At 36.3% G+C, this 20,516-nt stretch overlaps 2 protein-coding genes across 5 annotated transcripts in view; one reads left to right on the top strand and one right to left on the bottom strand.

Moving 5' to 3' along the window:
- LOC113233310 (U7 snRNA-associated Sm-like protein LSm10) overlaps nucleotides 1-1,202 on the top strand; it is a 2,822-nt gene extending 1,620 nt beyond the window's left edge. For both annotated transcript variants that reach the window (XM_026468400.1, XM_026468399.1), the window contains exons 3-4: nucleotides 593-710; nucleotides 784-1,202. In XM_026468400.1, coding sequence (XP_026324185.1) covers nucleotides 593-710; nucleotides 784-921 — 256 coding nt within the window. In that variant the 3' untranslated portion in view covers nucleotides 922-1,202. The remainder of the gene's footprint in view (nucleotides 1-592; nucleotides 711-783) is intronic.
- LOC113233309 (cryptochrome-1-like) overlaps nucleotides 1,061-20,516 on the bottom strand; it is a 36,961-nt gene continuing 17,505 nt past the window's right edge. For all 3 annotated transcript variants that reach the window (XM_026468396.1, XM_026468398.1, XM_026468397.1), the window contains exons 3-10: nucleotides 19,841-20,092; nucleotides 17,132-17,316; nucleotides 16,166-16,337; nucleotides 11,732-11,957; nucleotides 10,481-10,621; nucleotides 6,698-6,849; nucleotides 5,187-5,389; nucleotides 1,061-1,823 (exon numbers count right to left, since the gene is read on the bottom strand). In XM_026468396.1, the coding sequence (XP_026324181.1) occupies nucleotides 1,102-1,823; nucleotides 5,187-5,389; nucleotides 6,698-6,849; nucleotides 10,481-10,621; nucleotides 11,732-11,957; nucleotides 16,166-16,337; nucleotides 17,132-17,316; nucleotides 19,841-20,092 (2,053 nt within the window). In that variant the 3' untranslated portion in view covers nucleotides 1,061-1,101. The remainder of the gene's footprint in view (nucleotides 1,824-5,186; nucleotides 5,390-6,697; nucleotides 6,850-10,480; nucleotides 10,622-11,731; nucleotides 11,958-16,165; nucleotides 16,338-17,131; nucleotides 17,317-19,840; nucleotides 20,093-20,516) is intronic.

The raw sequence follows: 20,516 nt of genomic DNA, 5'->3' as shown, positions 1-20,516 counted from the left end.
TCTGTACGTACATGACAAGGATAGTGGTCTTGGACGTTTGTGAAGCAGAAGAAAACGGAAAAAGGAAAATACATTGGGTTATAGGACTTTTGTGGTGTTAATTTTCGCAAATATGAAATAATTGCAAAGATTTAACCTCTTATACTTGTTTCGTATATTCTTGACGCCACAGTGGACCTCCTTGTGCGCCACTTCCGCGGATTCACGAGACGCCACCGCCGACAAAATTCCAGAAAATAACGCGCGACCTCTCGGGAAAACGTGCGACCCGTTTTATGGCTCGTCATCTACTTAGCATCTTACGTAATTGACATAAATTATCCTACAGACAATTTCGTTGCACAGCTATATAAATTGGGCCTAAAGCAGAACCTGATTATATTTTATAGGGTTGGCACAGTATCCTACATGAGGCTATATAAGATCCCTTAAAAGTACATAACATCCAATCATCAATCGGGAAAATGGTCATCTCAATAACCTGTAAATACTGAATTTTGTTTTTGCCACAATTATACAACATGCAAACACAATCAACACCCTATATTATTAAAATGGTTCACTTTGTTTACGTATATACATATTTTTCTAGGTATATGAATATGTCATTCACAAATGCTGTTTTCTGTAATCCTCGAGGTGATGAATACCACTTTCAACAACTATTTGTACAAGCTCGTAATATCAGATATGTGCACATACCTGAAACTGTAAGTATATTTAGAAGTTGCATCACTGGATAAAATAAAAGAATCTATTTGTTTGTTTACAAATGTTTTCCAGATGTCCATCTTAAATACAATAAGAAATGAACTAACTCATGGCAAGAAAAAAGAGCAGAAAAAACCCTCAGAGAAATCAAGAAAAGCAAAGAAAGCCCTTAAACAGCACATGGAAACTGTAGCATCTCTCAATAATTAGCTTAAAATAATTATAGGTATTTTCAGGATCAAAATATAATAGAATTTTATTTTACTTAGAATAAAGGGAAAAATATTGAAAACAATCTTATGTCCACAAACATTTACTAACAACAATAATCTTACAACAATAACTTAACTAACCCCAATTATCATCTTTACTCTCATATCAACACTAAGTTTATGGTTCCTTGTTATCAGTATCATTTGTAAATGGCCTATCTGGCAAGGTCATGGTGAGGTGTTTAGTGTCTACCTTCTCCTCTCCACATTCCAGATCACCCTTCCTACTGTAATCTTGGCACAACTGATCATTTACAAATACATGTGATAAGTTTGAAATCCGCATAATATTCTCAGGTGTGGCGGGCATAAAAAAATTCACCTTGTTTTCTTGGAAATTGTCATCTTTTCCAAGTTGACTAGAAAGTATTTCAGTTTTAGTCAACTGCTGATGTATTTGTATATTTGAATATTTAGGGACATTACTATTTATAGCTAAATTCTTTAAGTCGTAATTTTCCTGCTTATCATTTGGTTGATTTTCGATATTTTGTCGCGTTTTGTACGAAACATCTGATAGTCCGTTCATAATAGTGTAACTTGGTTGTGATGGCTGATTTTCAGTAATGTTTTCTGTAACTGTGTTCAAGTCTTTTGTTTTCTGTATGATGTAAACTTGTTTGAATGGTATTTGTTTGTCCAAGCCAGCTGTATTAGTTTTTCCAGGATGTTGGAACACGTCGTCTTTATTTGGAATGATTTGCGAGTTGGAGGTTGACTGTGAGTCGGAAGCCTGACTGCATAAGTAATTGGACTGATTAATACTGGCGATAATTGATGTAGGACTCGGAGACGACTGTACAACATTTGGTCGCAGAATGGGTTGTGGATTCAATGAACCTGGAAATTTAATTAGAACTATTCAAATAAACTTCAGAATATTTAATGACACAATAGGACAATATAACATCAAGCTATCGTTATATTAGATTTGTGATTTCAATCGAACCAAACGTTTCAAGTTATTAATTGCAACTGTAGTGAAAAATAGGGTGGCTTGCATTAATAGTACACATAAATGACTGGTGACTTTTCTTTCTCAGTAAGCCTAGACTTTAAAGGGCCCCAAACGTTGGTGGTTGAAAAAAAAAACACTAAGTAGTAAACGCGGAAACATATATACTGGACACCGTTACATTAGTTGTATTAAAGTAAGACATTTTTATTTAATTGCAAAAGGATCATATCAGCAAAAACCAAGATACCAGGATTTCTATAGTATAATGACATAATATAATAAGACAAGTACGGTAACTCCATACAAACGTAGCAAGTGTGGCTTGTATGTGTGCACGTTTGCCACCGTGTCCACAGACGCACACATCTGCATAATCTCGCGTTGCATAGCTCGAGTCGTCATACGTGCGGTTAATTTACAGAATTGAAGCGGTCGCTCGGTGTGTAAAAAAATTACATTCCAAGCGAAGCGTATACTCGCCGAACAGGTGGGAGTTGCCTTACTTGCTCTCATTATACTATGATAATGATGTATTATTGGCAATGGTCGGAGAAAGGTGTTCCAAATCTATTGATACATGTATAGATAAAGCTACAAGGAGTGACATAGGTTGTTAAATCCACCAAATATTCATTAATTACTTTTTTCGAATTCGGGATTTCCGGAAATGGTTTTATCATTTTGAATAACCACGAAACACTTAAAATCTATTATGGTTTTACTGCATCGTAGGACAAAACTACTCACCTAGGAAATCGAAGTTGGATTTTAAAATATTTCTATTGGTGCCATGTAAAAATGCAGTATGTTATAGAATTGGAACACCTTTCTTCGACCATTGATTATTAGAAATGCTATCTATAGCCCTCCGGTATAATCGGTCTACTTTCCCGATCGGGTCACTTTCACTATTCGTCTACTTTCCCGATCGGTCCACTTGTCCAAATGGTCCACTTTCCCGATTCGTCTACTTGCCCGATCGGTCCACTTTCACGATTTGTCTACTTTCCCAATTTGTCCATTTACCATATCGTCTACTTTCCAAATCGGTCTACTTTTTCGATCGGTCCACTTGTCCAAAAAAAATCCGTTTTATAAATTTTCAAAGGTATTTGTAAATGCGCAATTACAGATTGTCATGGAGTACATACATTGTTCATATTTTTGATAATGATGGCCGCTTTACGTTAAACACGATTTGAAAAAACAAAATCAAGTAAACAGTTAGTTTTTAACCGACTTCAAAAAAAGGAGGAAGTTCTCAATTCGACTGTATTTTTTTATATATGTTACGCTATAACTCCGGTTATTTGTGAACAGATTTTAATGATTCTTTTTTGTTGGAAAGACGGTACCTCAGTAATGATCCCATTTAAATTTAAAGAAAATATTCAACCTCTAAGGGTGACAAACTAGGGAGTGAATCCGGTTTCACGCACTTTCCGGTAACCGATTTTAAACTTTTGAGGGCGGTTTTTTAGTACTCTGTACTGAGATTATCTGAGTAGGCGCATTATTAAAATAGACCTATCGGGAAAGTAGACCAAACGGGAAAATAGACCAAACAGGAAAGTAGACGAAATGGGAAAGCACCGATCGGGAAAGTAGACCAATTGTACCGAATCGGGAAAAACAAGTGCACTGATCGGGAAAGTAGACGAATAGTGAAAGGACCGATCGGGAAAGTAAACCAATTGTACCGAAGCCATCTATAGTATCTTTTTTGAAAACGGAGTAAAATTACAGTTGTAGAGTTGCCAGTTTTCATAAAATTTTAAATTGTTATGTAGTTGTTGTCGATAGTTTTATAGATATATTATGAAAGAAGATAAAAGTTTGCCAAAAATGACTGAATTGTGAATGTTACGACATTCTAATGATTACTAAATGCGTTATTGCCTTCTTTATTCTTATATTATGGCCTACTATATCGAGATCAATTTTTGTTCATATACATTTTAACAAGAATAGCAAGAATATATTGAATTAAAATGAAAAACTATAAAATATGTCTCCCCTTTGTATTTTTTATAAAATAGTTCTGAATACAGTGTATGTATGTATGAACTTACAAAAATTGGACAATTCAATGAACTTTAAGTTTGGATATTTATTCCATAAGCGTGATAAAATATTTCAAAACCTCCAAGGAACACTACACCAACTTTATTTTTTGGTCAATTTCGGTTATGTTTGTAAACAGCCATATTTATTTACTGATATTATGCTCCCCGAATTTTGTGACAAAAATAAATAAACAAAAATCGAAAAAAAACAAAAAAACGACTTTTGTGTCAAACAAAATAAAGAAACAAAACAAAATAAAAACAGAACAGTTCAAACAATAAAGTTGGCGTAGTGTTCCTTGGAGGTGTCGATTTATGAACATAACACGTGACTTTATTTCTCAATTTTATTTTTGTGCAGTATTATAAAATCCTAAATATTGGTTAGATGAACAACAACAATAATTTATTTTATCATTTTACAATTTAATGTAGCATTTCTATGCTAAAGTCACGTGTTATACTCATTTCAGTAAATTCAAATCTTAACGCTCCCCTGTAAACTTGGCAATTTCGACATACGATACTTTACGTAGAAGGAGTCGATTTATCGATTGCAATCACCAACTGCTCGCAAGCGGCCAACACTTTTGCGCAATGAATTGTCATTTTACTCCGTCTTCAAAAAAGATAGACTATACAGTTAAGCGTTGAGTATATAACCAGAAATAGAGACAAATGTCATTTAATTTCTTTGAAAACTATTCTGTCATGTCATTACGATCGTCGTCATCGTCGATTGTTTCACTTCAATCGAAAGTTTAACTTGAGCTTTGCTATAACGGACGAAAATTGAAAAATTACATAATTTAATATTTAATTACCGATGAAATGTGATGGTCTGTTTGTTTTATAATTAGACGTTTTGCTGTTTTTCCCACACTACCGAATGGAACAGCCCACCTTTGTTAAAGATGTTTATTATGTTTATTACAATAAATACATATATTTTTGGAATATACGGAGACGCACACACAGGTCAGTTGTTGGCGTTGTACTATTTCAGCTTTGTAATTTGTGATTTCAGCACAAACGAGAGTTGATATTTAAAAGTGATATAAGGCCTATTTGCCTGATGAGTTGCCAGGGATGGATGGCCCTTAATTCGTCTCTATTTCTGGTTATATACTCAATGTTGTTAAATAATCTTAAAGCCGTATAATTAGTATCAAGAGTCACCTTGCGGTTTATATTTGGCGAGTTGCGCATAGACCTGCTTGATGCGCTCGATGTTAACCTGTGAGGCCTTCGCGTGGTCCACCATTGGTACAGGATAGTCGCTACCGATGAGACAGCGTGCTGACTGCTGCACGGATTCTGGTGCTACCCACGGCTCATGGATGTACCGCGTTGGCATGTTTCTTAGTGCTGGTATGTATTTCCTAAAAAACGATTATCTATGTACTCTCATTTTAGATAACTTGTGGATCATACTATTTAAGTTGGTACAGTTGACACAACACCTATAACTATAGATTAAACACAAACGCTGACTCAGCATATGCCTATGTTCCCTACGACTATACTTATATTGCGGCGGAACGGAATGGAAGCGAATTTTTGTAATGATATTGTACATACATAACGTAATGAACTTTATGGTCAATTTTGTAACGTACAAATTAGATACAAGCCAAAAATCTCGTCGCGCATCTCGCGCTCACGCATTCTCAAGAATTCCGCAACTGCCGTCGTGGCGAAAACGCGGGAAGTGGCGCGAAGGCAGCCGCAGTGTCACGTCAAACATCGACGAAATACTCCAGCCTTAAGGCGCAGTCGCGAGCAAGCTCACAAGTGCTTGAACATTCTAGCAACCGCGCGCGCCTTCTCGGGCAACGAGGCGAAATTGACGCTTCCGTTCCATTCCGTTACACCGTAATGTAAATTGGACCTAAGGTACTGGTTTTTGGTTGCAACTGACGAGAGGGACTAAATGCAGAAGTTATTTGTAAGCAATAATATAACAAACGACTAGGAGTGAAATTGTTCATTAAAATATTAAATGCAATAACGTATTAATAGTGCATCAAAATAACCTATTGGATACGAAAGTGCATGTGCAGATGTGAATATAAGTGTTGCTGTAAGTGTAATATATTATGATTGTGAATACGTGTAATAAATCAAAAGTAATTTTTTCGGGTTTTAATTAGGTGCCATAACGACAACAACACCCAATTATTTTTGGGTCATCCCCGCTAAGAACATTAACTTATAATAAGCATTCGACCCAAATATTCAAGTGATAGATACACTGAAACAAGCATTACAAAGCTTACGAGTATTCGACATTGTGGACGGTGTAACAAACGACGCCCTCGTATGTCAAAAATATTTTAATATTTTTTTAGCATTAAAAATTAGATCTTTTGATGGTCAAATGTGAAAACAGAGAAGGTTTGAAGTTGATTGAAGCAATATCATTTGATTCAAAAGCTCTGTTGTTAGTTGTAATGCTAAAATTATAGAAATGCTCATTGTTGTCACTGTAAATTTGTCATTTGTTGCGTAATCGCTTCGAATGTTCAATATGATTTCTCACATTATATTATTTAAGTTAACAATAGGAATGCTTATGGATTATATAATGCTAACACTACAAATTCTGTATTTTGTATTATCTTGTAGTTTTCCTCAATTATATTTGAGTTATATTCAATGTTAACTTGCAAGCCAATTTTACAATGTACCTTATGAAATCGCCATTCGGGTCAGTCTTCCTTCCGAAGCGAACAGGACAGTAGCAGTGGAAGAACTGTTGGAAGAAGGAAGAGCACGAGAGCCACATCCACATGCCTGCATTTACTGACCAATCAGCATCGAGCAGTAGCTCATCGAACACCTATAAGCCAATCAAAAACTAATAATACCAAGTCAGGAAGTACCAATCAGGATACTGTTTTCCGTTAACTTAAATGATCTTGCTGTGAAACAAAAACAAAAATATTGTAGGTTCCGTCAACTTGGGTAACTAAGAATTTCCTTGTAACTTATAAAACTGGTTTGAAAATTCCTTTTTTTTTTCTCTAAAAGCTTGTATTCAAATCATTGACCTACCAATAAATCGGTCGTCGGGGTCCCGCTAAAAAGAGTCCGCACCTATAGGGCGTTAAAATCGCATACAGAGCGTCAATCGCGCAACAGTCTTCGTTTGTTCGACTGTCAGCGCGGTTGTCAATCATGCAGTACCAATAATAACTTCTAAAAATTACTGCAATAAAGTGTAAATACAGAATTTTGTATCATATTTCATTAAACAAATATATTGTGTTATCATAGTTCTCATTTAAAAGTGTTATTTTGTACTGTTTTATAGCATTTAATTTATATATAAATGAATCGTAAATATAAATTACAAAAGCACACAAAATAATCAAATAGCTAACTGTCCTTTTTCGACACATTGCATACGCAAAAGTTAGAAAGAGACCCATTACGTCAATTTCTAGAAGCTTAAAACTTCTTGGTCATTTTCAATAATAAAGAACCACAAGCGATTGAATTTAGAACAAAGAAACTATAGAGTCACTGATTTTAATTTTATTTTTAAAATGATTTTTTATTAACGTTAGCAATAACTAACAAAATATTGTTGTACTCGCTTTACGGCTTGGGATTACCTATCAGAAGTCAGAAAATACATTTGCCCGAAATAGCGTTAGCTCGAATTTTCACATGCTCAAACGTATTTTTTTAGATACAAAAGACGAAAATAGAGACAAAAGCTAATTTTTTCTTTAAGAAAAGTATCAAAATTACTCGAAAGCGTAACTGTTTTATTATAAATCGATTTTCGGAATTACGGATATTTAAGTTTACGTTTAGCTGGAATATCGGTACATTTCTTATAGTACACGCTTATTTCCACATTTACAGTAATATGTGTATGTATCTGCCCAACTCTTCATTATTTCTCTAAGTGAGTTTGTACAAAATTTGACATAATAATATATATAAAAATTAATTAATATTTACGACAAAGGCTACTTACTCCATTACTCTTGTATTCAAGTAATTTTCAGTCGAAGCTAAATATGGTGCATTTGTTAAATTTCCAGTACAAGCTGAATATTGTGCTTTTGGGTCCTTAAATTGTTGCAAGCAAAATTAGGCACTACTGCAATGACGTTACAATTTTAATTAAATGTTTTAATTTTTTATATTTCGTTACATGTCACTACGTTTGTTTTGTATAGGTTAACTTCGGACATTTTTTCGTGGTTTTTGTATTAGACCCGACGTCCGTTTGTTGGTAGGTCAATGATTCAAATACATTGATTGATAACACATCAATGAAACCTTATAATTGGCTGAAACGTTAACCGCGAAAAGCCAGGACAGAAAACAATGATCTTATAAGATCAATGTAATAAATACATGAAAGGGAAAAACCAAATATTCTAGATCTCAAATGTGACATAACATTGACAGTTGTTAAAGAAGTTTTGAAAGTTACGCGCCATTTTCCGTTGGCGGTGTTGCTACAAGAGAAAAGTGTTTGTGCTTCAGATTATTTTTGTGCAAGTTGTTGATAGCGGCTGATTGGTTATTGGTATGTTCAAGTGAATTGAAAATTGATCGCTAAAACAAGTTAATTTAGTTTGACTTCAAAAAAGTGTGTATGTTACGCGATTACTCCGACATTCGTGAACCGATTTCAATGACTTTTTTGTTGGAAGTACCCCCTTTTCTGTAGTGGTCCCATTCAAATTTGAAGAAAATGTTCCACCTCTAAGGATGGCAAATTAGGGAATTTGGATCTTAGCCAAGACAGTTAAATTGTTGGTACTCGGTATAAAGATACCCAAAAGTCCGGGTAACTTTTAACGGGCCCTTAAGCTGCAATTTTCTCAGTTTTTTCTTAACTCGTCATTTTTATTAAGCGTAAAAAAACTACCTCGGCTCGTATTCAAACTTTTCACGTACTGAATCGGTTCCATTGCGAGGGTCTAACGGCAGGGACACTGGCTTTATTTCAGAAGTAATTTTTTTACAAACGAAATTAAGGCTATTTTAAAAATGTATATCGTATACTATTCATGTACTCTTTAGTTCAGTTGATATTAAAAAAAAACATTGCTATGTAAAGTTATAATACCTAAAGAACAGCGGATTTCTTGTAAAATTTAGAGTTAAGTTTGTGTTTTTTCTATCGTGAAAATTTGTAGGAATCGTGTTTTCACACCGTATACACTAATACTCATTAGTAAAATTGAAGATATACACTGGTACACACTCAACTTTACTATATACTTTTTCCAAAGTAATTGAATCAACACTTTCACTGTTATGTGGAATCAACCAAAGCCATTTCAGGTTGTATCGACTCCTAAGTAAATTATGCTGCCTCCGTGGCCGAATGATTACCATGCCGGCCTGCCACGTATGGGTCCAGGTTCGATTCCCAGGTCGGGAGAAATATTTGTATGGCCTACATTTATTAATCTCGTGAGTTCGGGTGTAATTTGTGGTGTCCATGGCACCCGCGACATAGTGTTTCCCTAGTGCGAGTCTATGTTGAGTGTGTGCGTTATTATTTGTTCTTATTATTATTATAAATTTGGATATGGAAGAACACTTATTAATCTATAAAACCTATTTCAACCAATACATTATCTGTAAAAATCTGACGAAAATGTTCAAAGTTACCCAATTTGACTGTTATTGATACTGAGAATTACAACTCTATAGACAATCCCAATATTCCTTTAAACTACGTAAAATAAATATAGCCTGTTTCAATCCATTTTACAGTAAAGTAAACCGATTTGGTAAAAATTCTAAAACAATCATTCAATAAATGGAATAAGTACCACTTTCGCGTATATTTTGAAGAGTCCGACTTGATATCTCATCACTTTTTCCAACAATTTTCATTTGCACAACAACTTAAAATCGTATTTGGAAAATGTTAGTCCAAAAGTGAAATTATTTTTGAAATGTAGAAGTATGGATTGTATATTGTTGCATAGTGCTGTACGAAAAAAATCTTCGTTTCATTCAATTAAAGTTCTTGTAATCGATTAGTAAATCGAATATTTCAATCACAATCGATTGCGTAAGGATTTGAAGGCTGTATTTAAAATTAAGATTTGTAAATTCTAAATTTACTTTTATAGGTCATGTAAGACAAACTACTGTTAGTAGTATAAAATACAACATGGACTAATACTATGTTTGAAAATATCATCACTCAGTATCGAATCACATATTTTTTGGTAGTAATCAACAGCGAAATCGCAAAAAGTCTGTTATTCCAGCTGATTCAATTAAACAAATCGATTCATTAAATTTTATAGTTCAGCAGGCAATACATCTGGCTATCACTATGGTCGGGTGAGAGGGAGAGACTTATTTGTTTATTTTTTCTGTAAAATAGATTAAAAACGAACTAGAGAATTAATTGCAAATAACACAGCATACCTAAGAACGTGCGTGAACACGAACACTCGACAAATTAGAAATAAGCTTGCCTTCATTCCTTCTTCCCATGAGATCCAGAGGTCACCTCTTGTGAGAAAACAGGCTACGGCATGCCGCGCAAGGTGGTGGATCCAACCTTCATCTCTCAGTTGGATCATTATCGCATCTATCCAGGGGAAACCAGTTTGACCCTGCAAGACACTAGTATTAACTCTGACAACGATGTGGTAAACAAGTTTTGTGAACACGGACATTCACAAGCCAATATCAGGGGGTCTACTCTCGATCTCCGTCCGACTCCAAATAAGTAATATTCGACAAAATTAAAAGACATGTATCATGTATGAAGCTTCATTCGCATCACGCGTCTTTTCTTTTGGTCAAGTATTGCTTATTTGGCAGTAATAGTTTCGGACGGATGTCGCACGGAGATCGAAAGTAGATCCCCAGAGTCGATCAGCTTGTGCAAAATGCTTCCCACTGTCGATGCTATTTTCTACTGTCAATATGTCACATTCATTTCAAATACAGTTATTTTGTCATCTCCAGATATGTCTGTACAGACCCTTGTACACAGTTCAAACCTAAATTGGACGTAGTTAAGCAAAAAGGGTCCAATCCATAAAATCTATCAAAACGGTGTCTAAAGTAAGCCTTTTTATCTTAGATCAGCAAAAGAATCCAACACATAAACATAAATAAATATCTCTGGAGTTACATGACATTATAAGTTTTGAAAATAAAACAAGAGTGAAAAACACTTTTAAACTTCAAACTGCCATAATTCGAAAGTGACTGGATGTGCATTGGGTCCTTTTTGTTTAACTACGTCCAATTGTAACAAAGGAAATAATAAGATAATAGTTAGCCTTTATAGTCCCACTGCCACAGGCCTCCTGTCACAATGAGAGGGTTTGGGATTCAGTTACCACGCGATATAAATGCGAAAAATCATTAAATTGCTTTGTCGATGTGTGCAGGTTTCCTAACGAAGTTTTCTTTCACTAGAAAAAGCTCATGATAAATTTCACATTGAATTTCGCACGCAAATTCCGAAAATCTCAGTGCAATACACGATCCTCTGCTTGAGAGGCAGTAAATCGAACCGTCAGGCTACCACAAATCTTATTGAAATAGAGAGAGATTTAAAAGATGAGTGATTCACAGTCACATACAGAAATCAAAATAGTGCAGCGAAAGCTAAAATGAGAATACCATAATGTAATTTTACATAAGCACCATATTACGTGGTTAGAGTAAGCAAACAAGTAAGTTTATAATAATAAACATTAATCACTTACATTAGCCCACTTGGCTAAAGCTTCAGAGTTCTTCTCCCAGGGAATTTGGACACAAATGGGATTACCTTCCATTCGGTCAAAGTTCGGATTCCTCGTGGCTGCGCAATAGAAAAACTCCCTCCAAAGAATTTGTCCGTGTAGCGATAGGGGTGGCCTAACGCGTTTTATCCTCTTGTACAATTCCGTCAATTGGTAATAGAAGAGTCTTGTTGACAAGCACCCGAACCTGAGACAAAGCTACAATCAACAACACTTTCTAAAACGGACATTACCAAATGTTTCGTAGCAACATCAGGCATGGTTATAGTTCTAAGGAGTAAATGGATCAGTGGCGAGGCGTAAAAATTGTAGTTAGTAAAGCCAGAGCAAAACAAAAAGCACGTCACTTAAGAAAAAGTGGTGCCTTGCAGACACTTAAACACAATTTATTAGCACACAAGGTACTAGTATACTTCATTTCACCGATTAACTTACTTCTACACATAAAATTTAGCACAAAATGTAGTATTTGAAATACGTGGAAAATTTTAGGCAAGCCGGTGAAAATCGAATTATGTGGACGCCTCACCATTAAAATGGATTGACCTAGAAAATTACAAATAGGTACTAACGACGATAGTAACTTCAAAAACAAAACAATTATAAACAAAAGACAAAATATCGAGTTCTTAGGTTTCCGCGATTGTTACACAGGAAATGAAACTATTTTTCCGGATTTGAATCGCGTATATTTGTTTTTTCAAACAAACCAACGTTTCGGGCTCTTAACAGGTCCCATGGTCACGGTGAACCTTTAAAGGACCCGATACGTTGGTTTATTTGGAAAAAACAAATATACGCGATTTAAATTGCAGGCCGTGGCGACCTTTAATTGAGGCAGAATTTAGTATAAGTCTCTGTATCAATATTTCAACTTTGTTATATTTAATTCATGTCTTGTTGGTTGTCCTAAAATAAATATAAATAAATATAAATATAAAAAAATCTGGAAAAATAGTTTCATTTCCTAAAAGACAAAATAGATAAGTATTGAGAAGTTTATCTATGAATTAATTAAGTACCTAGTCTTTTGACCGCCACTGACAAAAACTAGTTTTGTTTCCTAGATGCCAAGGCTAGTGATGTGACATGTTATGGATTTTAAACCTTGTATTAATTCATATCTCCCAAGTTCAAGAAAAAGTAACTGAACATAAAATGCAACTATGAATCCATACTTAACTAGACTATACAAATAACACATGGTTTCATTGACACTCTAAATCATAGTTTCCCAAAGTGGTCCCTACCGTCCCCCAGTGGGCGTTGAAGAGTCCTAGGAAGGCGGTAGGGGCCTCGGAAGCAATTGGGGATATTGATGTTGTCCAGGAGGTTTGAAAATAATCCTGAATTATTTATAAAGTATACAATATATTTTTATTCCTTGTAATTTTTTGTGTTAAGTTAATATAAAAATACGTGTTGTCAATGATTTTTGGTAGTGGGTTTTTATCTTGCCTAAGTGGGCAATTTTTTGGGTGGTGATCCAAAAAGTTTGGGAACCCATGCTCTAAAGCGTCTATGGCGGTCAAAAGGCTAGAGGTTTTTTTTTGTGGTAGCAAGTGACAGAACGAACAAGTCATGTGACACGCCTGTCCATAGCAGTTGCAGTGCTACTCAAAGCTGTAAATCATAAAGCTCTGAGGATATTGCGCCCGTCACCTTAAGACATAAGTTGACAAGTCCCATGTGCCTGTAATTTCACCAGCTACCCTTCAAAAGCGAAACGCAATAATGTTCACATTACTTATTAATAACATATTTATTGATTCGTTGGCTTACAATAACCTTTTTCAATGTAACCCGGTACACAATATTGGAAATAGGATCTAGGACCTTGTGTTGTCTAACGGGCCTAATAGTATTATTGTAAACGAGGCCGATCAGCCCCTTGTGCCTGTTGATCCTTTTCATCCCCCTTTACTTATAGGTTAGCGAATGACATCGCCCACAAAAAATATAAAACCTAAACGATCATTATACTTGAACTTTCTGGCATATGACTACAATACCATACGTAACGTGCTCATTAGTGTAGATTGGTCTGAGTTGCATACCTCTGGATCGGATGTCGATGAAATGGTTGATAAGTTCTACAACGTAATCCTTCAAGTAATCACAAGCACACTCCATCCAGCTATACTCGTGACAGTAGATACCCTGTATGGGACTCTAGACCATTGATTAAAGCATTACAGGAAAAAGCGAAATACCAAAGTGAATTAAAAAAATATAACAACCCTTTGGACTAGGTCACTTTCAGCATGCTGAGAAGGAGGTGTGATAATATGATAAGAGATTGTTACAAAACATTTAAAAATAAGGCGTTAATCATCTGAAGCTAAATCCGAAATTTCTGAAAATTTTTTAAAGGCCGTAAATCTAATGTGTCCACCATACCTCATGAAATGGTTTTGGGTAATTCCTCTGTCACGGGTAGTCAAAGCATATGCAATCTTTTTTTGAAACACTTTCAATCCATTTACAGTACTTGTAATCAGCTAATCATTCTGAGTAAGTTCACGATCAATGCGTATCGGCACAGTTATCCTCTTAGCGACGTTGTCGTTACTGAGGACGAGGTGCTTAGGTGTCGTAAATGTCTTGATTGTAACAAGGGATGTGGACACGATCTGATTCCGCCACACTTCCTTAAAAACTGTGCCGAAGTCTTGTATAAACCACTTAGTATGATTTACAATAAGTCATTGCAGCTTGGTATTTTCCCATCCAAATGGAAAATTGCACATATCACTCCTATTCATAAATCAGGTTGCTCGGAGGACATTGCCAACTACAGACCAATATCTATACTATCAACGGCTGGTAAAATCTTAGAATCGCTGATACAAAATAAAACTTATTCGCATATCAGGCACTTAATCAACACCAACCAGCATGGGTTCTTGCCCCAAAAATCAACTTCCACAAATCTAGTAGAGTATGTATCTGATTTATCAGATGTTTTGGATAGAGATGGTGAGGTACATTCAATATACACAGACTTTAAACAGGCGTTTGAACTCATGCACCATGATATTCTCCTGTACAAGTTGGAACAGATGGGTATTCATGGATCGTTGCTAAGATAGTGTGAGTCTTATCTGCGTAATAGATCACAGTTAGTCGGAATTGGCATTATTGCCATCCGGTGTACCCCAAGGTTCTCACATAGGACTCTTATTTTTTCTTATGTTCGCACATTAATATCGCTTTCTCATCAACTTCCAAATTTAAAATGTACGTTGATGAACTGAAGCTATACAGAGCTGTTAATTCGCTTGTGGATGCGCAATTACTTCAGGATGATCTTAACAGAGTCCATCAGTGGTGTCGCGATAACTATATGGTCCTCAATACTAATAAATGCTACCACATTAAGTTCACCAGGCGCCGGAGGCCTTTAGCTGTGACTTATTTTATAGACAATGCACCCTTAACAGAGGTCAGCAGTACTCGAGACCTGGGTGTCGTCATAGACGCTACACTAAGTTTTAATAAGCTTATTAACTCAATCATTGGCAAAGCTTCTCGGCTAACCGGCGTTGCATCAAGACAAATGAAAATTTTTAACAAGCCAACTGTATCTATTTTAATTTATAACAGTTTAATTCGCATTTTAGAACATTGCTCTACTGTCTGGAACCCAAGTTACCAGGTTCATTCAAATAGAATTGGAAGTATTCAAAAAAGTTTCCTCTTATCATTTAACATACGATAATTTTAAATGTAAACAGCTGTTCTCATACGAGTCACGTCTCTCTCACTTTAACATGTTCTCATTGCAAAAGCGCCGTAAAGCTCATGATGTAATGTTTTTATTCAAAATTATTCATGGTATTATAGCTGCACCTGACAACCTGCACCGTTTACGTTTCTCCGTTCCCCGTCCTGGCAGTCGCCTGCAAAAATGTAAAACATTTTCGCTCCCTTTTTGTAGAACTAACCTCGGTCAACACTGTCCACTGTATCGCATGTGTTCTTCTTACAATGTTATCCGTTTTGATTTCGATATTTTCTCTGGTTCTATTGTCTGAGTCAGGAACTCAATTAGAAAGTGTCTATTATGTTAACTACACGACTGACTTTGTTGGGTTTTCTTAAAATACTTGAAATTTAGAGTTACTGTCACTTATATAATATTTTGATACTTATACAGTTATTTTGGCCTGTTTTGCATGGCGTGTTCACATCAAGTAAGATACGTTAATATTGTGACACTATATAAATGAAATACTTGTAGTTTATATCTGAATTGTATCCAGTTTTGTGAACTAATTAAAAAAATATATTGCTTGGCGGCAGAAATAAGTAAGGTGGCAGTATTTCTCTGGCCGAACTCTTTCAGAAGGAGCTCTACTGCTACTGTATTCGAGTGTTTAGAGAAGTGCTAACCTTAGGTAGGGCGACAAGCCAGTTTGACTTGCTAATAGCGACTGTGGAGTCATCTTTGGTCTGCCGAAAGAGGCCACCCACGCTTTCCTCTCAAGGTGCCTCTCCAACCGCACCAACGCTTCGGTCTCGCCACCTATCCATACTGGTGGCTTGAGCCCCTCTACCTCGAATCCTGAAACATGATTTCAATTCAACATTTTGGGCCGTTGTTATTGAGGAATAAAGTTGAAATTCCATCCGGAGTGTAGAGCGTGTTATTTCTATTTTATTCACACACAAACTCTCCGCTAAATAAATATTGCAATTAATGTAGCGACATCTCACGTCAGCTTCTGGTAGCTGTAAAGGTACTTTTTAGCTAAGTAAAGAAACAAGTTTTCACAGGTATCGCTGACGGCAATAAGCTGTTTAAACCCAATGCAAAAAACTCCAACAAGCACAGAGAAATTCGTAAGATCCGCTGTCATAGTTTGTAGCTCTGTTGGTAAGAGGGGTGGCCTCGGTCTGGTAACAGACGCTGGTTTAAGTTCATTCAGATCGAAGGGGTTTTTCTTGGCGTTGTTCTGTCTTTGTATCAATAATAATAACTATAAATCACTGTACTTATCCCTGCTCAAATTAGTTAGTTTTCAATTCTAGAAAAAAATATTACTGCACAAGGATTTAGAGTCAAGGTATGTAAATGGACTTACTACTATTTTGTAATAATTTATTGAAGGGAGATTGAATCGAATTTGTTTTTTTTATAATAATATCAAGTGACGAACAAGTCGTGCGCCTGGTGGTAAGCTACATGCCTGTCCATAACATATTCAGTGCCACTCAGAGCTAGAAATCGAAAAGATCTGAGGAGAATGCCATTGCGCCCGTCACCGAGACATATAAGTTGACAAGTCCCATGTGCCTGTAATTTCACCAAATTTATTTAGTGGTGTTACATAATTAGTGGTGTTATAGTTTACCAACCTAGTTCTTCAAGAGTAGGGACGCCGAATCGTTCATCGTGGTCATCAGAGATGGGAGTGGAGGCGCCGTTAAGCGACTGTGCGCTGATTGTGTCTTCCGCCGGCGGCGGCGGAGGCATGCTCGCGATAAGCGCTTGGAACTGGTGGTATGTCAGAGGCGCCTTACCACCGTTTAGGTCTATTATTCTGAAAGTGTTTATTGGGGTTAGGGCGCGTTCCCATTATGTCATGACGACAGACAGTCGTGCAGTTTAAAGTGTCGTGACTTGTATATTTAAATGAAATTGTTCACACATACATCAACACGACTAACTGTCGTTCACTACTTTTTTGTCGTTACGACGACAGACTGTCGTGACAATGGGAAGAGCTGGAACGAATGTCGTCTGACGAATAAATAAAACTTCACGATAAAAATATGACGACAGATAATCGCGCTTCAAACGATTATGTTGTGCAAACGCCAAGGCGGCTGCCGTGAACAGATGAATTGTCGTCGCGATCTAGTGGGAACAGCTAGACACGACAGTCGTTCAACGATAAAATACACGTCCACGACACAGTCACGAAGATAGTCGTGTTATTGGAAGAGGCTAGACGCAACAGTCGTCCAACAATAAATAAAACGTTACAACATAATGAGAACGCGCCCAAAGCCCTTAATCAAATAAACGTAAATTATTTACCACTTTATGTAAGTAATTTAATATAAATAAACATATAGTCTGTCTTTTTTTGTTTTGTTTCTGGCAGTTCGCGGGTTGCGTTTGTACCACTGCAAAATGGGGAAACTTATTTATTTATAACTTAAAAATGGAAAGGGAAAATAATTTGGAAGAAAGGATCACGGAAGTGCGATTAAGGTTAAATAGGAATACATAAACATAAGAATTTTATGACAACCGTAATATATAGCTATATATTTATAATTTGATACAATTGAAAGTTATAAACGAAGCGAAACATTTATAGATAATAGGACTATTAGATGACAAAGTAAGCTTTACAGTAGTAGGAAGAGGGAATCCGATGGAGATGAGGACATGGAACAAAAAGGAATGATCGTATAAAGGACAGTTGAGTACAACTGTATAATATTTTCTGACTCTATGAGCGCATTGCAATCATTGTCCAAGTTTCCGTTTATTGCTAAACTGATTTGCCCCATTGTATTACTTCTACAAATTTAGTTTATCAGTGTACAATAAAAGGTTATTCTGTAGTGTTTGCTTGGGTGCCGAGTCATTGCGGCATCCCGGGCAATGAACGCGCAGACCAACTGGCGGGTGATGCGATTCTTTGCGGTGATGTAGCATTTTTTACTAATAACTGTCATGATTTGGGTGCACTGCCTGCGATTTATCTCAGGAATTCCTGGCAGGAATTTTGGAGTGTTAGCAGCCGCACGAAGGGATCGTTTTACGCGAGTCTACAACCCTCTATTCCTACTAAGCATAGGTTTTCCAAAATGAAATTTGGAAAGTTGGCCACAAGGTACTGATGCGCATGAGACTGGGGCATGTGTGTTTTCCGGCCCACTTAGCCAAGTTTAAAATTATAGACAGTGACCTTTGCGAGTGTGGAGAGATAGAGATAGTGTTGCCCGTTTGAAAGCAGCTGGTGATTGCAGTCGATAAATATTGTATCGACTGAAAGTTGGTTATGCTTATGCAATAAATAGTCGAACTTGTTTCAATAGAATCATCATCTTGCCATTATTCGTACAACTGCTGGGCACAGGTTCATTTCTTTTTTGTTCATTCCAAAAAGGTTCATTCATACACTACATTTAGAACTGTCTATTTAAAATATAAAGAGGAGACATATTTTAATGATTTTCATTTTAATTCGTTATAGATAAACAAATCTAACTATTCTAACTATTTTAACTGCCTCTGTAGCCGAACGGATACCATGCCGGACTGCCACGCAGAGGTCCCAGGTTCGATTCCCGGGCCGGGAGAAATAGTTGTATGGCCTACAATTATTTATCTCGTGAGTTTGGATGTAATTTGTGATTGTCTATGTGTGTGTCCATGGCACCCGCGACACAGGGTTTCCCTAGTGCGGGGCTATGTTGAGTGTGTGCGTTATTTATTTATTATTTATTATTTTTATTAAAATGTGTATGAGTAACAAATTTATATCGATGCTAGTAGGCCCGCTGTCAAAATAAGAATAAAGAAGGCAATAACGTAATTAGTAAGCATTAGAACGTCGTAACATTCACTATTTAGGCATTTTGGCAAAATTTTACCTTCTTTCACAATCTATCGCTAAAATTATCGACAACAACTACATGACTATTTAAAACTGTATGATAACTGGTAACCCTGCGAATGTTATTTTACTCAGTCTTCAAAAAAGACAAACTATAGGAAATGAAACTATTTTTTTGGAATCTAAATCGGGTATATTTGTTTTCTGTTTTTTTTTTCAAACAAACAAACGTTTTGGGCCCTTTCAAGTCCCTTGATCACGGCAGACGGAGATGATAAAGTCATCAACTAGACGTCAAATATTGATGCAAATCACTCTATCTAATCTATTTACACATTCTCAAGTTGTAAAAGTATAATGATAAAATATTTAGCACAAAAAGAAAACACGATGTTCTATTTTTTTTAATGCAATGAAAATGGCATCTACAGTCGTCTATTACCAGGGAAGACTGAAATATTTTATAAATAAGTAGCAACATGTTCCTTACGTGTCCAATTTGTAAAGCGTGTGCGAAACTTTCGAGATGACAGTGATGCCAACTTCTCGGCACTTGGTTGTAATATTGTAGTCCCGTACACGTCCATATGGTTCAGGGTCCTCTTCGAAAGTGAGAGCCGTGGTGCCCCATTCGCGAAACAGCTTGGGTAGAGCGTCAGCGGGTTGACCGCGCACCACAAATAATCGCGAATTTAGCTTCCGCAAACTGCGGTCTAGATCTTCAAGACATTGTAATAGAAACCTGGAAGATAGTTGAAACTTAGCATGGTTTGATACGTAATGAAATATTTGCAATTGAATAGAGTCGTAAAGACGAATGATGGAGTAAATACTTCCTGTAGCAGTGTGTAATAAATACTTATTTATACAGTGCAATTAGACATCATCACATACGTTGCTATCATCCCAAAGTAAGTAGCTAAACCTAAACCTGGTGTTATGGAAATCGAAAACAACGACGGCATTTCAAACAATCCGATCAGATCCGAGACAATATGGAAAACTTAAGTGTTTCGGACGGCCGTACGCGTCTGGCCGGTCAGAGCAATATGTGTAGAATTACGTAAATAGTTCAGGGGCTCCGATTGGCTGGTACGATGTGGGAGAGGCCGTATCGGCATATATATATATATTAGGGGTTAAAGTATGAAATTGCCGTTTTATTG

The sequence above is a fragment of the Hyposmocoma kahamanoa genome, unplaced genomic scaffold (assembly GCF_003589595.1).
Source record: "Hyposmocoma kahamanoa isolate Upper Pololo Valley unplaced genomic scaffold, ASM358959v1 78, whole genome shotgun sequence".
Classification (NCBI taxonomy): Eukaryota; Metazoa; Arthropoda; class Insecta; order Lepidoptera; family Cosmopterigidae; genus Hyposmocoma; species Hyposmocoma kahamanoa.
This window is presented reverse-complemented; position numbering and strand designations above follow the sequence as displayed.